The sequence below is a fragment of the Lithobates pipiens genome, unplaced genomic scaffold (genome assembly GCF_037356315.1).
Source record: "Lithobates pipiens isolate NorthernLeopardFrog02 unplaced genomic scaffold, aLitPip1_a1.2 Scaffold_18, whole genome shotgun sequence".
Lineage (NCBI taxonomy): Eukaryota > Metazoa > Chordata > Amphibia > Anura > Ranidae > Lithobates > Lithobates pipiens.
In genome coordinates, this window is record NW_027507758.1 from 320,346,390 (window position 1) to 320,366,682 (window position 20,293).

At 40.2% G+C, this 20,293-nt stretch overlaps 1 protein-coding gene across 1 annotated transcript in view; it reads left to right on the forward strand.

Moving 5' to 3' along the window:
* The window catches only part of RNGTT (RNA guanylyltransferase and 5'-phosphatase), a 463,180-nt gene that overhangs the window by 77,009 nt on the left and 365,878 nt on the right, over positions 1 to 20,293 (forward strand). Inside the window, 2 exon segments of the mRNA XM_077487269.1 lie at positions 8,761 to 8,870; positions 11,088 to 11,189. Of these exon segments, the coding sequence (XP_077343395.1) occupies positions 8,761 to 8,870; positions 11,088 to 11,189 (212 nt within the window).

Consider the following 20,293-nt stretch of genomic DNA (forward strand, 5'->3'; position numbering starts at 1 on the left):
ACACTACTGGCCAGGTACATTTAAACCCCTTTCACAGTGAGGTGCTTGAAAACTGCCTATAAAATTCTGAGCGCTTTTGTGGCACTTTGGAGGAGTTAGCGGTGACTTAAACTGCCACAAGAACCATTTTGAGGCGCTTTTGAATCGCTTTTCAGGTGCTTCCCATTCATTTCAATGTAGAGGAGCGCTTTTGAAGAGCCTTTTTTAGCGCTCCAAACATGCTCCAAAGAATCTGCTTGCATGAGTTTTTTTAACCCCCCTGCCAGCGCACTGCCCTAGTGTGAAAGCATCCATTGATTTTAATATAAATCCTGTATAATAATAATAATTGGAAGAAGTTTTTGTGAGCTTTTCAGTCGCTTTCTTAACGCAAAGGCGCTTTTAAAAACTCCACAGTGTGAAAGGGGTCTATGTTACATAGTTTGGTTGAAGAAAGACACAAGTCCATCTAGGTCAACCAAACCAGCAGTGTTCTCACCAGTACCTCACTAATTCAGGAGGTGGAAAAACATTTTTTTAAATAAAAGCAAAAACATGGAGACCCATTGGGGAAAAAAGTTTTTTCTGGAATTGGAATGCTTGGATTGGGAAATCGGTTCTGGATATCCTGATTTGGAGGAAAGATCGGATGAGCCATCAGGGGACACTACGCCATGTCGAATCTGCTGGAGGATATAGTAAGGGGCTTCTAACTCCCGATTATCGATACATGCCAGTCACCCCTGTAGGGATAGTGGGAGCTGGTGAGTGGGGACCCTTGAGGGGGGAGCACAAGAGTCACCTGATCTGCTGAGCACTGTGGTCACTTCAGAATCGCTGGCACTTTTCACAGCATTTTTTTTTATTTATGTGGGACTATTGATTAGCATTACTTTGCATATATATATATATATATATATATATATATATGTGTGTGTGTATATATATATATATATATATATATATATATATATATATATATATATATATATATATATATAATCTGCTTATCTATCTCTGTTTCCTCCCCAACACAAATTTCCAGCTGCTTTTATCTCCTGTGTTTGAGAACTTGTCAGAAATGATCATGCTCATAACAGAGGAACAGAGCAGCAGAAAGACACAGGACTTGGAGCTTTGGAGAGAGATAAGTAAACACTACAGATATATGTGCCCAGGTCAGATTTCATGAATGGGGTTTACAACCACTTAAAACTAAAGTCTTGTTCAGTCTTCCTAATTCTTTGTGCAGCTGTGCAAAACCTTTTTTCTCTTCAAATACAACCAATTCAATACCGTAACCCCCCTTAAGTGTTACCACACTCACCGAAGCTTGTGGACAGTATGCTAAAGCATTAAAGCGTTTGTTACCTCAAAATTATATATTCCTGATATGTGTCTGCTGTACCGTGTACTGGTATGAAAAAGTATCCTGTTCTCTTTGTATTGCTTCCTTTGTGTAAAATCCCTGGTGTTCCTTTTAGTCTCTCTGCTTTCCTATTAAAAACTGACCACCGTAAGCAGAAAAACTCATTGTGGTCAGTTCTCTAGCTATGCTGGGATCTCAGTCTGCTCTCCTCCAATGATCAGACTTGCCCTGACAAGCCTTCCCTGGGCAGCCTTTCATTGAGTTCCCAGCACAGCTAGAGAACTGACCACGGTGCACTCTTGCTTAGTGTGGTCACTTTTTAATAGGAAAGCGGCGGGACTGACAGGAACACCAGGGATTTCACACAAAGGAAGCAATACAAAGAGAACAGGTTACTTTCTCATACAAGTACATGGTACAGCAGGAACAAATCAGGAATGTGAAATGTTGCATGAAAAATTGTTTTTTTAGGCAGCTCCCTGGCAATTCTGGTATCCTACAGGGTCACTGGAGTGGTCTTTGGGATGTTAGAAGGATGAACGCATGGAATCAAAAGGCCAACACTTCTTATCTCTAAACTCCCCCTTCATCAGGGCTAAAAGACAAGATGGCATAAAATATTATAAGATAAATATCTGAAACCACAAATTCTGATTAATTCCATACTGGCAGATAGGCACCATAAAAACCCTCGGTATGTGTACTATATAGTATAGTAGCTTGATTGTGGGTCGTGTACAATAACGGTCTTATCTTATTAAATCTTCATGTAGTTCTCAACCTTTTAATATGCTAAACATCTTTTTTATTTAACAAGTTTAGGTTATTGTGTTCATCTGGATCCTCATCACTGTGATATTTTAGACATTTTCACAGAGAATGCTGTTAAACACATTTTTTTGTTCTTTCGTGATTTAAAATCTTACACTTCAGAGATGTTTTGCTCTTTTTTTTTTTTTTTTTTTATGTGGATGTTGTCCTCTAATTATTCTGGCACTTCCTATTGGGCAGTATTCTGGCTGGCACTGGGATTTATTTGTGCATTAGCTGCGACCTCCTTATCTCCCTTGGTATATGCCATTTATTGGTTAATAAATGAAATAAACTGAGTTATATGTACTTACCTATAATCCTTTAAACACCGGCTTAAATTTCAGATCAGGCTGACTACAGGATTGCATCCTTAAATGTCAAGGAAGTGGCAAATCAAGAATAACCGAATCAAAATTCTATCTAAAATTCCACCTTTTTTCATCTAATTCAGCTTATTGCTAAGTGCCTTCATGGCATCCTACAAAATGACATTTTTATATTATTGAGCATAATGCAATGCTGTTTCAATGTGTCATGTACACATGTATCATTTATTTTAATATAGGAAATCTTTCACTGACAAATGCATACATCTATCATGAAACAAATATGTATGCTGCTCTTGCTGATTAAATGTCATTGGCTTTGATGTTTTCTGAGTCACAGACAAGGATCAAATATGCAGATTAGAATGTTGTGCATTCACTTTGGCTTCCCCTGCTGCATGCTTCTTCCAGGTTGGAGATGCAACAATTGCTAAAGCCAATGCGTCTAAATGACAGCCAGACATCCTAGCAAGCATTTTCAGAAGCAGAGCAGCAGTAATAGGCTGCCTATATATATATATATATGTGTGTGTGTGTGTGTGTGTGTGTGTGTGTGTGTGTGTGTGTGTGTATGTATGTATATATATATATATATATATATATATATATATATATATATATATATATATATATATACATATACATTTTTTTTTTTAACCACTTAAGCCCCGGACCATTTGGCTGGCCAAAGACCAGAGCGTTTTTTGCTATTCTGCACTGCGCAGCTTTAACTGACAATTGCGCGATCGTGCGACATGGCTCCCCAAAAAATTTTGCGTCCTTTTTATCCCACAAATAGAGCTTTCTTTTTGTGGTATTTGATCACCTCTGCGGTTTTTATTTTTTGCGCTATAAACAAAAAAAAAAGAGCGAAAATTTTGAAAAAAACACTATTTTTTACTTTTTGCTATAATAAATATAACAAAAAATATATAAAAATTATTTTTCCTTAGTTTAGGCCGATACATATTATTCTACATATATTTGGTAAAAAAAATCGCAATAAGCGGTTATTGATTGGTTTGCCCAAAAGTTATAGTGTCTACAAAGTAGGGGCTAGTTTTATGGCATTTTTTTTAATTAAAAAAAAAAAAAAATGTTTTACTAGTAATGGCAGCAGTCAGCGATTTTTTTTTTTTTTTTTTTTTTTTTTTATTTCTATCGTGACTGCAACATTAAAGTGGACAGATCGGACACTTTGGGTGCTATTTTGGGAGCATTCATACAGTGATCAGTGCAATTTAAAAATGCATTGGTTATTGTGTAAATGTGACTGCCAGTGAAGGGGTTAATCACTAGGGGGTGGTGCAGGGGTTAAGTGTGTCTCTCTGTGAGACGATTGCGGGTATCCCCACAATAACACTCACAGAGCTCTCGGCAGGGTCGTGCATGTGACCCCACAGCGGCAAATTTAAAGGAACGTACCTGTACGCCTGTTTGCCTGCCATTCTCCCGACGTAAATGTTCGTGCGGCGGTTGGCAAGCAGTTAATGTCACACGCGTAAACCTGATGCTGGCAACAACTCACCAGTGATATTTTACAAGACAGATAAATAATCAGCTGCTTCTGCTGACTACTACTAGCAATACAAAGACCTGGTTATGTGAGAATGATCATAGACCTACCAGTGAGGCTGGTATAGGAATGTGTGTGAGGGAGCATGCAAGTGTTGACAATACCAAGAAATTTCAAAGCAATTGCCCTTTGGAACGATGTCATCTGATCGCATAGGGGTAGAGCTTGGTGGCTGCAACAGACATGTGCAGTTGCATGCATTTATACCGGATTCCTCCAAAGTGTCATTAAATCCACACCATTAAATGCTGTTCATACTCCCTCAGTCACTATGGCTATCATTTTCTGTAGTCTGCAAAAAAAGCCTGGTTGTTCCTGTTGCTCTCTATCTCCGTCGGTCCATCTCTCCACTGAAGTTGGGTATTTTGCAGAGCAATGTTGACAGCTTGTGCACATGCTCAGTTTTCAGTGAGTTTCTATGCTGAGCATTTCCTCCCTATCACATCTGAGCAGCCCATGTGACTATAGAGTCACACATGTGTGCATATACACCGTGTTAATGACAGCCCACTCCCTCCCTCCCCTCCCTCCTCCATGTCCACTAACCCACTAAACATAATGGGGGTGGGGTATTACATGTAAATTGTTGGAGGCTTCACCTCCCTATTATTCTAAGACACAGGCTGGAGGGGCATGACACGGCCTGTGACTGACAGAAGTCTACCCACACCATGTTATTGGCAAAAAATAATGAAGATTTGATTTTAAATATATATTTGTATGACAATTTAAAACCATTTATTGATATTGTAAAATAATTTGATAATATAATAATACATGGAAATTATTTATTTTTACTCTGTATTTCAAAGACTGTTGTTTTTATTTTAACCACTTGCTTACTGGGCACTTAAACCCCCCTCCTGCCCAGACCAATTTTCAGCTTTCAGCGCTGATGCACTTTGAATGACAATTGCGCGGGCATACAACACTACCCAAATGAAATTTTTATCATTTTTTTCCCACAAATAGAGCTTTCTTTTGGTGGTATTTAATCACAGCTGGGAGTTTTATTTTTTGCTGAACAAACAAAAAAAGATGCAAAAAAAAAATCATGTTTAATAGTTTGTTAAATTTTTTTGGAAACGGGTCATTTTTCTCCTTCATTGAAGTGCACTGATGAGGCGGCACTGGTGGGCACTGATGGGCTGCACTGGTGGGCACTGATGGGCTGCACTGGTGGGCACTGATGGGCTGCACTGGTGGGCACTGATGGGCTGCACTGGTGGGCACTGATGGGCTGCACTGGTGGGCACTGATGGGCTGCACTGGTGGGCACTGATAGGCTGCACTGGTGGGCACCGATAGGCACAGATAAAGTGGCACTGATAGGCACAGATAGTGGCACCGATAGGCACAGATAAAGTGGCACCGATAGGCACAGATAAAGTGGCACCGATAGGCACAGATAAAGTGGCACTGATAGGCACAGATAAAGTGGCACCGATAGGCACAGATAAGGTGGCACTGATGGGCAAAGATGGGCACAGATAAGATGGCACGGATGGGTGGCACTAATAGGTACCACTGACTGGTGGGCACTGATAGGTGGCACTGATAGGTGGCACTGCTGGGCACTGATGGGCACTGGTAGATGACACTGATGGGCACGGATATGTGGCACTGGGGTGCAGCACTGTTGTTGAGGCAGATTGTGGGCACTGCTGGGTGGCACTGTGGGCACTGCTGGGTGGCACTGATGGGGGGCACTTTTTTATTACAGAGGTGGCACTGGCAGGGGGCAGATGGGCTCTGGAAAGCTGGCCGTGATCGGCCGTGACCGGCCGTGCTCTGGCAGCGCGAGGAGGAAAAATAGCCGATTACTGGCTCCGTTGTATCACATGATCAGCTGTCATTGGCTGACAGCTGATCACGTGGTAAGGGGTCGGGATCGACCCCTTGCTCGGATCCGTGATCAGGCGAGTCTCGTAGACTCGCCGATCACAGAGCGCGCGCACCCCTCAGGGGGCACGCAGGCCGCTTGTGCACGGGACGACGTCAATAGACGTAGTCCCGGCAAAGGAGGTCCGCGCTGTAGCCGTCATTTGGCTATAGCGTGGGTCTCTACTGGTTAAACATATGACTGGCAGTAGAGGACTAGAAGCTCCTTCTGTTTATATTTCCCTGCAGATAGGTTGGGAAAGATCTGGGTCATGTGACAACTGTATATCGATTAGGAAAAAAGGTTCTGAGATGTGTTTTTTTATTAAAATAATTACAGTGCCATCATCCACATTCAGAAAAAAAGGATAATGTATATGAAACAGTGTGTGTTTAGTATCACTTTAAACCTATAAGCAACAAATACACCATTATATATAAATAGTTTTACTTAAAACATTTGTAAACATTTGCAGCCATTCTAATGCCCTGTACACACTGTCGGAAATGACGAAGGAAAAAGTCCGATCGGATTATGTTGTCGGAAAATCCGATGGGGTGTGGGCTCTATCGGACTTTTTCCTTGTCAAAAAGATTTTATTGAACATACAATAGAGTATTTGAAAATAGGTTAAGTACATAATATACAACAGAGGTAATAAAGCTCAGAGTTATATACTCAATACAATGTAAATGATATATTCAACTATAATTACTACTATAACAATAACGCATATTAATGGTATGGTTTATTAGAGGAATTAGCTTCTTAAGTAGGAAAGAGCTTCAAAATCATAATCGGAATAGATAGAGAAGAAAGGAAAGATAAGAGAGGTCCGAAAGGTCGAGTCGAGGGCCGCCATATCACTCATAATCCATATACTGTAATCCCTTACGCATCGGGTCAGCTACCATGATAGTAGAACTTCTTTGTTAAAATTTGATGGTAAATAATTTTTTATCCATGGATGCCATACTTTTTCAAATTTGATAAGCGTGTCGGCTTCAAGAGCTGTCATTTTGGCTTGCGTCATAGTAGTGTTCATCCTATTCACTACCTCACCCACAATCAATGAAGAGGATTTCCAGGCTCTTGCAAATGTTTGTTTTGCTGCGGTGAATAAATTAGCAATTCATTTAAATTGGGTGTGTGTTAGAAAGTCTGGCTTTCGATTGATGAGTACCATTGAGGGATCTGGGGTAATGGATATTCCTAACATTTTAGATGTCCATAGTAAAGATCTCATTCCAATAAATTTAAGCTTTGGGACATGACCACCAAATGTGGAAATGTGTTCTTAACTCAGCGCATTATCGGACCTTTTCCATTGGAATTTTCCGGCGCACAAAGTTTGAGAGCAGGATCTAAATCCGATGGATTTTGTGGTCAGAATGTCCGACCTTGTGTACAGGGCATTATATCAACAACATTCCTATCAGAGGGCACAAGCAGAGCCTCGTCTACCACTGCAGCAGCATAGCTTGGTCAGGAAAATGGTATCAAAACATGGCCCCAGATTGCTGAATAGACAAAAAAACTAAGGCAATAGTAGGAAAAGATGGTGCTCACTTGCTGTTAGATCTGTTTTTTTAAATTAGCAATGGCTCTTGCTTTGCTGTTATCATACATCAAATTGTTATACTAGTTCTCACTACCATTATGAATTTTATTGCTTTTTTAAAACAAACATATATTATAGAACGTATGGTTTTGGATATGGAATGATTCATTTGTCTTTGTTGTTTCCCATTGTAATAGGATTTTTCTGTATATCAGCTCCTACTGTGTTGATGTAGTTTTGAATTATTACTGCCTATATAGCTGTACAGAGTGTTTGTGGAATCATCTATCAGCACTACTATGTATGTTTGTTTGAGAGAGAAATATTTTAGTAATGACTGCGGTTCTATACCCAGAGCCAAAGGGATAATCTGGGCAAGTGGTCCTCAAAGTGTTCTGTTTCAAGGACCACTGCAAGTTACAAATGTGGTGGGCCACCCAGAGTTAAATTGGGAAATGCGTTGCCTTTAAACATGATAAAAAAAAAATGATTTGCTCACAAGATAGTATTGAGGTACCTTTGGCAACTTTCTTGTACTCAAGATATCTGGAATGCCATGTTGCATCTCTTGCGTAGCTGCTGGTCCATATTTATCACTACTTACATCCCCCAGAGAGAACAGTTTTTCTTCTATAGAAGGTATTTTTACTTGTTGCATGCAGTAATGCTAACATGAGAGCTCTTTGCCTACAACCCCCAAAATATTAGCCTTTACCTCAACATTTTGCTACCTAAATGTTTTTTTAATGCATTATTGATTTGCGTTATGGTCCTTTTTGTCCAGTTTCAACTAGGAGCTTTGAGTCAAATTCTTCTTTCCCACTATGGCAGTGCGTTTCTTCCCACCACCAGTACTGAAAAGTACATTTTCTATGTGTGTGTGCCTGTATGACTGTTAGTCATTATATAGCAAGCTAAAGTTTTATTGGTGGCTCTTTATACATATATTGAATGAGGGGTCAAGTTCCACTGTAGCCGGGCAGTGTTATATGGGATGGAGAAGAGTAAAGTGTGATTGGTTAAAGATTCAGATTCTAAAAGGAGGCAGGTATCCAGTAGCCTGGAGTAGTGATGGGAGACCTTTTTACATTTCATGCATGCATAAAACTTATACATTCTGATTACTTTTATTAATGTCTTTGCTTTTTACAATCTCTCAGGACAGGTTGCTTATATTAAGTGAATGTTGTGAATTTTTCAGTAGTGGTCTCTTAAGGCATGTTTCGCAATAAACCTTTTTTTTTTTTCTTTAAGGGAGCCATATTTTTAGAAGGCATCACAGTAAGACATGTTGCTCAGGTAACGACTCAACCAAAACTTGGAGAAGTCCAGTGGAAATGTCAGCAGTTTTCTTCTTGGGAAGGGTAAGCAAAGCTTTCTTTCTTTAAAAGAGAAGCGTGTTTTTTTGTTTTGTTTTTTTTTTCTTCTTTTTTGAATCGTACATACCTACCTAGGTGGATTCAGCATCTGTCCCCTGCCAGCTCTAAGACTGAGAACTGAGCAATCAAACACCGCTGATCGCTCAGTTCTCTGTGCTCCATGACACAGTGGATCACTGAGAGGCTGAGCCTGGTGCTGGTCCAGACACGTGGGTGGATCCCGACCATATGGTATCGCTCTTTCTCCAGCCTTGACCGACTCTGTGACGTTAGCCAACAGCAGGCTTCAGCCCGTTGTCAGCTGAAAACTGGACACAGGAGTGCAGAATGGACTGCACTCCTGTGATCCACAGGAGAAGTACAGACAAACGAGCCTTGCATTACCACTTAGTGATTGTAAAGTCTTGTTTTGTTTTTTTCAAAAAAAAAATAACAAACATGTTATACTTACCTGCTCTGTTGCAGTGGATTTGCACAGAACAGCCCAGGTCCTCCTTCTCTCAGGTGCGTCTTCTGTGCTCCTGGCCTCTCCCTCCTGTTGAGTGCCCCCACAGCAAGCAGCTTGCTATGGGGGCACCTGAGCTACAGCTCAGTGTGTCCATTCAGACACAGAGCTGTGGTTCTGCCCCACCCCTATCTCTCCCGATTGGCTAACTGACTTTGACAGCAGTAGAAGCCAGTGGCGCCACTGCTGTGTTTCAGCCATTCAGGCTGGAGGGTCCCAGATGGCTGACAACACTTGTGGACATCGCTGGAGAGCGTTGGGGATCTGGTAAGTATTAGGGGGGCTGAGGGGAGCTGCTGCACACAGAAGGCATTTTATTTTAATGCATAGAATGCATTAAGATAAAAAACCTTCTGACTTTACAACACCATTAAGCCCTAAAATACCACACTTTTTTTTATCGGTGCCGAAATTGAAGCGTCCCACAGTGCACACAATTGGGCTAGGAGTCTATTGCTGAAAGGAACTATTGTTCTGTGGGGTGCATACTTAAGCTTGGCTGTTTTGCTACAAGTGATCTACAGAGCATCTTTGTAGAAATGGGTCTTATTCAGATAATTTCCATGAAAAGCCATGCACAGCTGTACACCACATGAGTGCTGCAGATTCACTGTAATAAACCCTAAGGCTGGGTTCACATCATTGTGAATTGGATGCAGGATCCCCGCATCCATTTCGCAATAGCGGGAGATTTTGACCGTCTCTATGGGAGCTGGTTCACATATCTCCACAGGAGGTTTGGTGCGTCTTTTGGTCCGTTTCAGTTCCAAATTCAGCCCAAAATTCGTGCTGAATTCAGACCTGAAATGGTGAACCAGGACACACACCGGACCCCTGCTGTGAGCCGCATGCAGCTCATATGTAAACCCAGCATAAAAGCAGCAGATAGGGGAGACCACCCTGGGGTCTGGTGCAAGTTGCGCATATGCAGACAGTGCTTGGGTAGTCTTGGCATAGCTGTGCCACTTATCACTTATACTTGTATGCTCTTCTACATTTTGACTGCTTTTGCTCCTTGGAAATGTAAAGTGAACACATGGTAAACCCATAGAATATTCCTCAAACAGCAGTCAGTTTTCACTAAAAGCATTAAAAATCTTCTTTTTTTTTTTTTTTTTTTTTTTTTTAAATGGATGTTTAGAAGTGTGACGCCTATGTACACAAGCACCTATTACACTTTGCTAAAAGTTGATTTTGGGAGAAGAAACCTCTCTAGCTGGATTTCTCTTCCAATTCATATACAGTTTGAATCTCCAAAGCATCGATAAATAAATTACAACCTGTTGACTAAGAATAAAGTTTTCAAAATGTTCCGAAAGTGTCTAAAAGAAATGTTAAATAGACAATATTTTACGTCTTTGTCCCCCCAAAGTATAAATCCATATTTGCATACATATTACTTTGCATGTCCATTTACGCGTGCAAAGCTTCAAAATAATCCCTAAATGTTTGCACACAGCATGCAAATGATTTCCCCTGAAGTCTTCCATTATTAACTGATATGATGTGTGGCATTCCTTATCGGCATTCTCCGTGCAGATTAGACACTTTACACATGGATTCATTTGCCATGTAATGTATTATGCTTAAAGGAATCACATTTTATAAGATGGAAATGTCATTCATACAAGCACAATTTAATTTTTCCTCCCTACTTTGTTATTAAGAAAAATAAAAGTAAAACAAATGTCTTCCAGATCTGGGTTCCCTGGAGCACAGCCTGTATCCATGGACAGAACGAACCTGAAATTTCTCGAGCAGAAGTCATATAAAGTGAGCTGGAAAGCAGATGGTACCCGGTAAGCGGAGCTGCTACATAAAATCTCTAAAGCAGTAAACATTGCTCTGTATGGTGATAACTATTTCTAACAACGAGGTTTCCATTTTCGGAGATCTATTTTTTTTGTGTGACTGTGTATGTGTCCTATGTATAGGATCAAGAGGCACTATTTTTGTATATCAGCAGCAGGTACATTTTTTTTGTTATGTGTAGTACAGTGCCTGCAGTGAAAAATATTTACTCCTTTGGAAGCGATTATGTATTATTGTCATACAATATTAAATCATTCTTTTTCCTTTAAACTTGGAGAGCAAAGGATGCAAATAGATTACTTTTTATATATTTTTCATCTACTTAGCATCTGCCAAAAATGCCAGAAGTCGATTTATCCCAATTTATGGTTAGGCCTGGGAATCTACCAATGTTTTGCACTGTGGTCATAACATATTTTAGGGAGGTAGTAGAACCTCCAAGAAACAGAAGAGTAAAGTTGCATATAGAGTTATTTAGTCTTCCCATCGTGTAACATATCCCGTAATGTGAGAACTGCAAGTGGTTCAGTGGAAATAATAAAGATGAAAATGGGACAGCCTTGCCTACTGCCTTTGCCCAGTGGGAAAGGTTGAGAAAGGGAATTATTGATGAGTAATCTAGCCCTGGGGTAAGTGTAAAAGCTGTATACATTAAATAACTATCAGGGTTAGACACATTGGGGGTTATTTACGAAAAGACAAATTCACTTTGCACTGCAAGTGCACTCGCTCTAAATCTAAGGGCTAGATCTGAAATGAGGGGAAGCTCTGCTGATTTTATCATCCAATCATGTACAAGCTAAAATGCTGTTTTTTATTTTCCTTGCATGTCCCACTCAGATCTACAGTGACTTTACTTCCAAGTGCACTTTCAGTGCAAAGTGGATTTTCCTTTAGCAAATAACCCCCATTGTGTGCAGCAAAGCATTTGACAGTGTCAAAACAATGGAGTTGATTTACTAAAGGCAAATATACTGTATACTGCAAATGCATTTACCCCAGATCTTAGGGGAAGATCTGAAATGCGGGGTAACTCTGCTGCTTCCTATCATCAAATCATGTACAAGTAAAAATGCTGTTTTTTCATTTTCCTTGCAATCAAAGTGAAGCTTTACCTCATTTACTAAGCTCTGGAGCAAGTGCAGAATCTCCTATGATAGACAGAACAGTGGTACAATGGCGGCCCAGGAAACGGGACTTCCTATTACAGAGGCCGCCAAGTAAATAGGAGATTCTCACTGTATGTAATCTGACGACGTTCTTCCACCCTCCTCCATGTCCCTTCCGAGGCAGCTAAACTTGAAATATTGGCGTATAACACGCACGTGCTATTTGCACCCGATTTTCATGGTGAAAAAGTGAGTGTTATATGCCAATAAATACAGTATTTTGAGGTCTGTAGTTACAGTATATGTGAACTCTCACCTTGTGAAACAACCCATTCAGTTTAAAATAGAAATGAAAGGGAAAACGTTTGTCCACACTTTCTCATGTTACAACCAAAAACGTAAATGTATTTTATTGGGATTTTGTGATACACCAACACAGTGACTCATTACTGTGAAGTGGACAAAAAATGATAAATGGTTTTCAAAATGTATTACAAATAAATATGTGAAAAGTGTGGCGTGCATTTGTATTCAGTCCCCCCCCCAGTCAATACTTTGTAGAACCCCCTTTTGCTGCAATTACAGCTGCAAGTCTTTTTGGGGATGTCTCTACCAGCTTTGCACATCTAGAGAGTGAAATCTTTGCTAAATAGCTCAAGCTCTGTCAGATTGGATAGAGAGTGTCTGTGAACAGCAATTTTCAAGTCTTGTCACAGATTCTTAATTGGATTTATGTCTGGACTTTGACTGGGCCATTCTAACAACTTGATCTAAACCATTCCATTGTAGCTCTGGCTGTATGTTTAGGGTCGTTGTACTGTTGGAAGTAAAGTCGCTGTAGATCCAAGGGGGACACGCAAGGAAAATAAAAAAACAGCATTTTAGCTTGCACATGATTGGATGATGAAATCAGCAGAGTTTCCCCTCATTTCAGATCTACCCCTTAGATTTACAGTGACTGCACTTTCAAGTGCACTTGAAGCGCAGAGTGCATTTGCCGTTCGTAAATAACCCCCATAGTGTTTTTCTTTTAGGCCAAAAAGTTTAATTTTGGTCTCGCCTGAGCAGAGCATCTTCCACATGTTTTCTGTGTCCCCAACATGGCTTCTTGCAAACTACAAACAGGACTTCTTATGGCTTTCTTTCAACAGTGGCTTTCTTCTTGCCACTCTTCCATAAAGGCCAGATTTGTGGAATGCACAACTAATAGTTGTCCTGTGGACAGATTCTCTCACCTGAGCTGTGGATCTCTGCAGCTCCTCCAGAGCTACCATGGGCCTCTTGTCTGCTTCTCTGAATAATGCTCTCCTTGCCTGACCTGTCAGTTTAGGTGGACAGCCATGTCTTGGTAGGATTGCAGATGTGCCATACTCTTTTCATTTTCAGATGATGGATTGACCAGTGCTCCGTGAAATGTTCAAAGCTTGGGATATTTCTTTATAACCTAATCCTACTTTAAACTTCTCCACAACTTTATCCCTGACCTGTCCGGTGTGTTCCTTGGCCTTCATGATGCTGTTTGTTTACCAAGGTTCTCTAACAAACCTCTGAGGGCTTCACAGAACAGCTGTTTATATACTGAGATTAAATTACACACAGGTGGACTCTGTTTACGAATTAGGTGACTTCTGAAGGCAGTTGGTTCCACTAGATTTTAGTTAAAGGTATTCGAATAAAGGGGGCTGAATACAAACGCACGCCACACTTTTCACATATTTTATTTGTAAAAATAAGTTGAAAACCATTTATGATTTTTCTCCCATTTCACAATTATGTGCCACTTTGTGTTGGTCTATCGCATAAAATCCCAATAAAATGCATTTGCGTTTTATGTTGTAACATGACAAAATGTGGAAAATCTCAAGGGGTATGAATACTTTTTGAAGGCACTGTACATGGTACAGCAGGCACATACCAGGAATAGGAAATGCTGGGGTAACAATCTTTAATAATAAGATGGGTTGGTAAGAGTTCAATTTGGAGAGGTCTTTTAATTTAATTCACTTTGCAGAGATCTGTTTTCACTTTGCCATGGCAGTCTATTATTGTTGATGGATGTAAAAAAAGCAAAATTAAATGATAACAGATATATAAAACAAAACATGAATACTTTTTATTAACCTTTTTATGCTTTATATTATGGAAGGCTTCCTCACCCAGTACCGCAGGTGTGTAGGTTACAGGTCTTGTACATAGTATTTAAATTAACATGGGGTAATGTGTTGATTTACAACCCTATGTTGTCCTTTCTCCACTATAAGCTTGTGTAAATTATCGGATAATGTCATTAAATCAAAAACCGAGGGCTAAAGCGAAGCTTTGTTTCCACATAAATGACCTGTACACATTTGACGGTGTCCTTTTAAGTGGCCTTAATATGTTCATGCCCTGTAATGAATGAGGTGTGGGTTTTCTGAATAACAATTGTTACAATATGTTTTGGAAAATGATGTGTTCAAAGCCGTTGGCTCTTCTGCTAATCAACGTGTTAGTGTCTTGCCTTCGTCTTGCCATTACGTCTCTCATTAACTACGCGTGTAGCAGATGTTTGTTCTAATGAGTGGAGCTGAATGTTCAGACATGATTAACACATATATAGCAACAAGGCAACAGTCTGGGAAAAAAAATAAAAAAATGAACCTTTCACTAATAGAAGTATTAATAATTGCTAATCTGCACACTATTGGAAAAATATGTACTCATAAGATGTGCCTGGAACTGGAAGCATTAGGCCTAAAATGATATAAATGAGAGTTGATCTTATCTGAATGAGGTAGATTGAGGTAAATGATTAAAATAAATTTATATAAATAGCCGTTAAGTCCCCTGTTATATTACAGGCATGCAGCCAAATAGCTCCACTTTTACAAACCTAACTCTCCTAGCTTGAGAATTGTACAATTTTAAGTTTAAATGACAATGAATTTGTGCTTCTAAAAGCATATTCAAAATGAGAAAGTTGGCTTTAGGTACTTTATACTTTAAAACTTTAATGGGAGTGGTTGGCTGTCGAAATAACAAACTTTCTGTTGCCACTGATTGGCCAGAAAAACAATTATACACTGTGACTATGTAGCTAGATTTAAACCCTAACTAAATGATATTTAGTTTGCTAAACCACTGTGCATCCTTAATGCATTCTAGGTAAAAAACCTTGTCACAGACTCTCCCCCTCACCTCCCTTATACTTGCCTGAACCCCATCACAATCCAGTGCTGTGCATGAGACCTGCGGCTTTCCTGGCTTTGTCCCATTGGCGCTCCTGTCAATTAACTCCAGTGACGAGGGAGCGGAGGGCAGGTACCGATGTGCCAGTGGGGCTCGGGAGCAAGCCTGTACGAGTGCCTCCATGGGAATCTATTTCCTGTTGGGGGGTACCATCAAGGGAGGATGAGCCAGGAGCTCCGTCAGGGGCCCGAGAAGAGGAGGATCGGAGCCACTCTGCAATTCTTTTGCACAGAGCAGGTAAGACATGTTTGTTTAAAAATTCCTTTACATCCACTTTAACATTTTATTTTATTTTATTTTTTTATAAAATATGTGTAAATATTTTTTCCTCCTATGGTTGCAATCTCAGTGCTGCTGCTTTTCTGCAACAACGTCTTGTCTACATGAATGCGTTCCGGGGCTGGCTACTTGACATTTTTCAGGGTGGGCTTACTGATGGTCAAAAATTGTGCCTGTGTATGTGTCATGGAATGGCACTTGTGTTTTCTATCAGAAGGCTCTATGACAATGTAAAAAATCAATTGGCAGATAAGGATAGTGCGTGATTACTCTTTGACCAGAAGTGTCTGACCAAGGACCTTTATGGCAGGGATTATTTAAATGAAAACTGCAGATTTAAAAATATGGAAAGTGACATTTGAAATAACATTAAAGAGGATCTTCTACCTGCTTTGTGAATGGTACTTCAGCCTTCCGGGACCTGTGATGTTTCCCAGAAGCTTGCAAAGGGGGGGGGGGGTTGGGTGGAGACTTTTTGAGGTTCGCTGTGGTGATCTGTCCTGAGGCAGGAGCGGGTACATGTCAAAACCAAAGTTCCAAAAACAGAAGAGGAGGTGGGGAGGTGGGGGGGGGGGGTGAATAGAGCATAATGTGTTAATGCTCGTATGAGATTTTAGTATACGGGTTTACATATACTATAAGAGATTAATACAGGGGTTGACAAATTTGCTTGGAATCTAGGAGCCAGCTAAAAAAGTTAGGAGCCAGGTCCGTGACGGCGATCTGGACCTGTCCCTGGCCTGACATGGAGACGAGTGAGGGGAAGATAGCCCCCCCCCCCCCCACCTGTCTCCAAGTCATTGCCCATAGCTCTTAGAGGGACATTTTTAAATTGCATTTTAGTGTAAATATGAGATGTGAGGTCTCTCTGACCCCAGATCTCATATATAAGAGGACCTGTCATGCTTTTTTCTATTACAAGGGATTTTTACATTCCTTGTAATAGGAATAAAAGTGACACACATTTTTTTTTTTTAAAAGAACAGTGAAAAAAATAAAAATAAAAGTTAAAATAAGAAAAAAAAATGTTTTAAATGCGCCCTGTCTCGCCAAGCTTGCGTGCAGAAGCGAACGCATATATGAAAGCGGTGTTCAAACCACACATGTGAGGTATCGCTGCGATCGGTAGAGTAAGAGCAATAATTCTAGCCCCAGACCTCCTCTGTAACTCAAAACGTGCAACCTATAGAATTTTTAAACGTCGCCTATGGAGATTTTAAAGGGTAAAAGTTTGTCGCCATTCCATGAGCAGGCGCAATTTTGAAGCGTGACATGTTGGGTATCGATTTACTCGGCGTAACATTATCTTTCACAATATAAAAAAAAAAATTGGGCTAACTTTACTGTTGTCTTTTTTTTTTTATTAAATAAAAATTTTTTCCCCAAAAAAAGTGCGCTTGTAAGTCCGCTGTGCAAATACGGTGTGACAGACAGTATTGCAACGACCACCATTTTACTCTCTAGGGTGTTAGAATAAATAATAAAAAAAAATTAAATAAAAAAAAAAAAAAAAAAAAAAAATATATATATATATATATATATATATATATATATATATATATATATATATATATATATATTTTGTTTTGTTTAGGGGTTCTAAGTAAAGGGATGGAGAAAGACTGGCAGGCTTTGTTGGTTGTAATTAGCAACGGCCCATTAGCATTGTTGGTTGTAATTCCAACGGCCACCACAAGAGGGCGCCAGATTCCAGAAGGAACCATAGGATCACAGAAGGCCTCAAAGCCGGGGGCTCAATTACCGGCCGCCTGCGGCGCGGCCCGTCGCGATCGCGCGCGGGGGGGGGGGGGGGGGGGTCCACGGAGACGGGATACCCCCAGCTATGCTGCCCCAGGCGCAAGGTCGCTGATTCTAGTCGCCAATGCGACCTGGCGACCGGGTTTTGTCGAGCACTGGATTAATATATTGTTCTTAATCTCAAATTTGTGTTTTTTTCCAGACAAATTGGACTGTAGTAATGGCTTTATAGATAACACAGTGGTGCTGATTTAAACAGGAGTTCTAACCATTCTTCAATGTAATACAAATGTTTTGGCTAGTGCAGCCCTTTAATATCATAGTTTGTGTTGATTGTAAACTATGAGGCAACATTTTTACTCTTCTGTTCTTAAAATTGAAATATCTTCATATTATATAATTTTTTTACCACTATACGACTGCGTAACATATATAGATGGTATCCGGAAAGTGGGGTTTAACGTTAAGGTTCGTGTTGAAATTTTTTTCTCCTATTTGTGCCAGAAACGTGTTAAATCATGTTCCAGCACTAAGTCTGAGATATCGGATCTTATACCATCAATAGGGAGAAACATTTACCACTAAATGAAAGCCCAATTTGCCCTGAAACAAAAACCAGGTATGATCCACCTGGATACATTAAGTAGTTGTGTACAGTTTTTCTAACGCGTGTCAAAGTTGCAAAATTGGTTTTGGCCGTTAAGATTATTTTGGCCTTGATGGTAAAGGTGTTAAATATTGTGAATCTGTGGATGTTCTAGTTATTCTTGGATAGTAAATGTTCTGCAGATTCTTTTGTGTGCTTTTAGAGTTGTGGAGGTGCTTTTGCATATTGAAAACATTTTCTGCTAGTATAGAATATATCGCCCTTTACTAAGTGGTGATTTGCAAACTTTTTATCTCTTTTTGCTTTTGAGAAGCAAACTTTCTGTTTAGCGTGATTGTTACATTCTAAGATAATGCTACACAAGAATAGGATCACGCTGTGTTGCATTTCAGAAAGTAAGATGATGGATTTTCAGAGGCTGATTTCGGAGCACATCAGCACATTGAATACCATTCCCTGACCTGTTGGTTTCTTCAAAGGATGCTTTTAAGACGTATGAACCTTGATTATATATCACTGCATAAATCGCTTTAGCTTGTGGGAATACATTTGGGAAAATGTTCAAGTTCTTCAATAATGTAGCATTACTAGTGAGTTTTCATTAATTTTGATATTTAGGATATATTTTGGCATAGACAATTATTAGAAGAATCGCTAATGATGTTCAGGAAATATTCATAGGAATTTGATCTCGGTCAGTTCTTTTCTTTTGGCAATGGTAGTGTTGTCATTCCCACAGGAAGTGAGAGAATTTCTCTATTGGCAAATAAGGATAATGAAGGTTGAAGCATTCTCCTACTCTTAAAAAAAAAAAAGAGTGTTTGTTTTTATTGCTACATGTGTCATCCTGGGAATTCTTCCTTTACTTTCTGTCTTGGGTGATACAATGTCACTAGTATTGGAAGCAAGGGGAAACCTGTGCCACGGAGACCAGTTTCAGAATGTCTAACGCCTCTCATTGTACCATTAGAAAAAAAAACATTTAGGCTGGACATGTACTTGAAAAACATCTCAAGACTGTTTTGAAACCATGTTGCTGTTACGTACTCATTGTAAAATTTGTGCTGTGTGGGGGCTTGGTGTTTGGGTTCATACTTTGACCCAAGCCCAGTCCATGAACAGGGTGAGGAGGAGTTCATGGACCAAGAATTGGTTACGCCAGAGTGACCAATTCTCTCATATGCCTCTGCCTCCTTAAAGGGAGTGCTCCTAATCTCAGCTTGTTACCTGTATCAAACAGACCTGTCCACAGAGGCAATCAATCAGATTCCAATTTCTCTACCATGTCCAAGGGTGTCAGGGACACGATTGTAGCCCTACATAAGGGTAGAATGGGCTATAAGACCATTGCCAAACAGCTTGGTGAGCAGGTGACAACAGTTGGTGCAATTATTCACAAATGGAAGAAACACAAAATAACTGTTAATCTCCCTCGGTATGGGGCCCCATGCAAGATTTCACCTTGTGGAGTTTCAATGATCATGAGAACGGTGAGGAATCGGCCCAGAACTACATGGGAGAATCTTGCCAATGATCTCAAGGCAGCTGGGACCATAGTCACCAAGAAGACCATTAGTAACACACTATGCAGTGAATCCTACAAGGTCCCCCTGCTCAAGGAAGGCAGTACAGGCCTGTCTGAAGTTTGCTAATGAGCATCTGAATGGGTGAAAGTGTTTTGGTCAGATGAGACCAGAATCAAGCTCTTTGGCATCAACTCAACTCTCTGTGTTTGGAGGAGGAGGAATGCTGCTTATGACCCCAAGAACACAATTCCCACCGTCAAACATGGAGATGGAAACATTACACTTTGGGAGTGTTTTTCTCCTAAGGGGACAGCACAACATCACTGCATCAAAGGGATGATGGACGGGGCCATGTACCCTCTAATCTTGGGTGAGGCACATTAAGTTCCTGGTCTCCAGACCTTAATCCCATAGAAAATTTGTGGAGGAAGCTGAAGGTTCGAGTTGCCAAAGGTCAGCCTCAAAACCTTAATGACTTGGAAAGGATCTGCAAAGAGGAGTGGGGCAAAATCTCTCCTGAGACGTGTGCTAATCTGGTGACCAACTACAAGAAATGTCTGACCTCTGTAATTGCCAACAAGGAT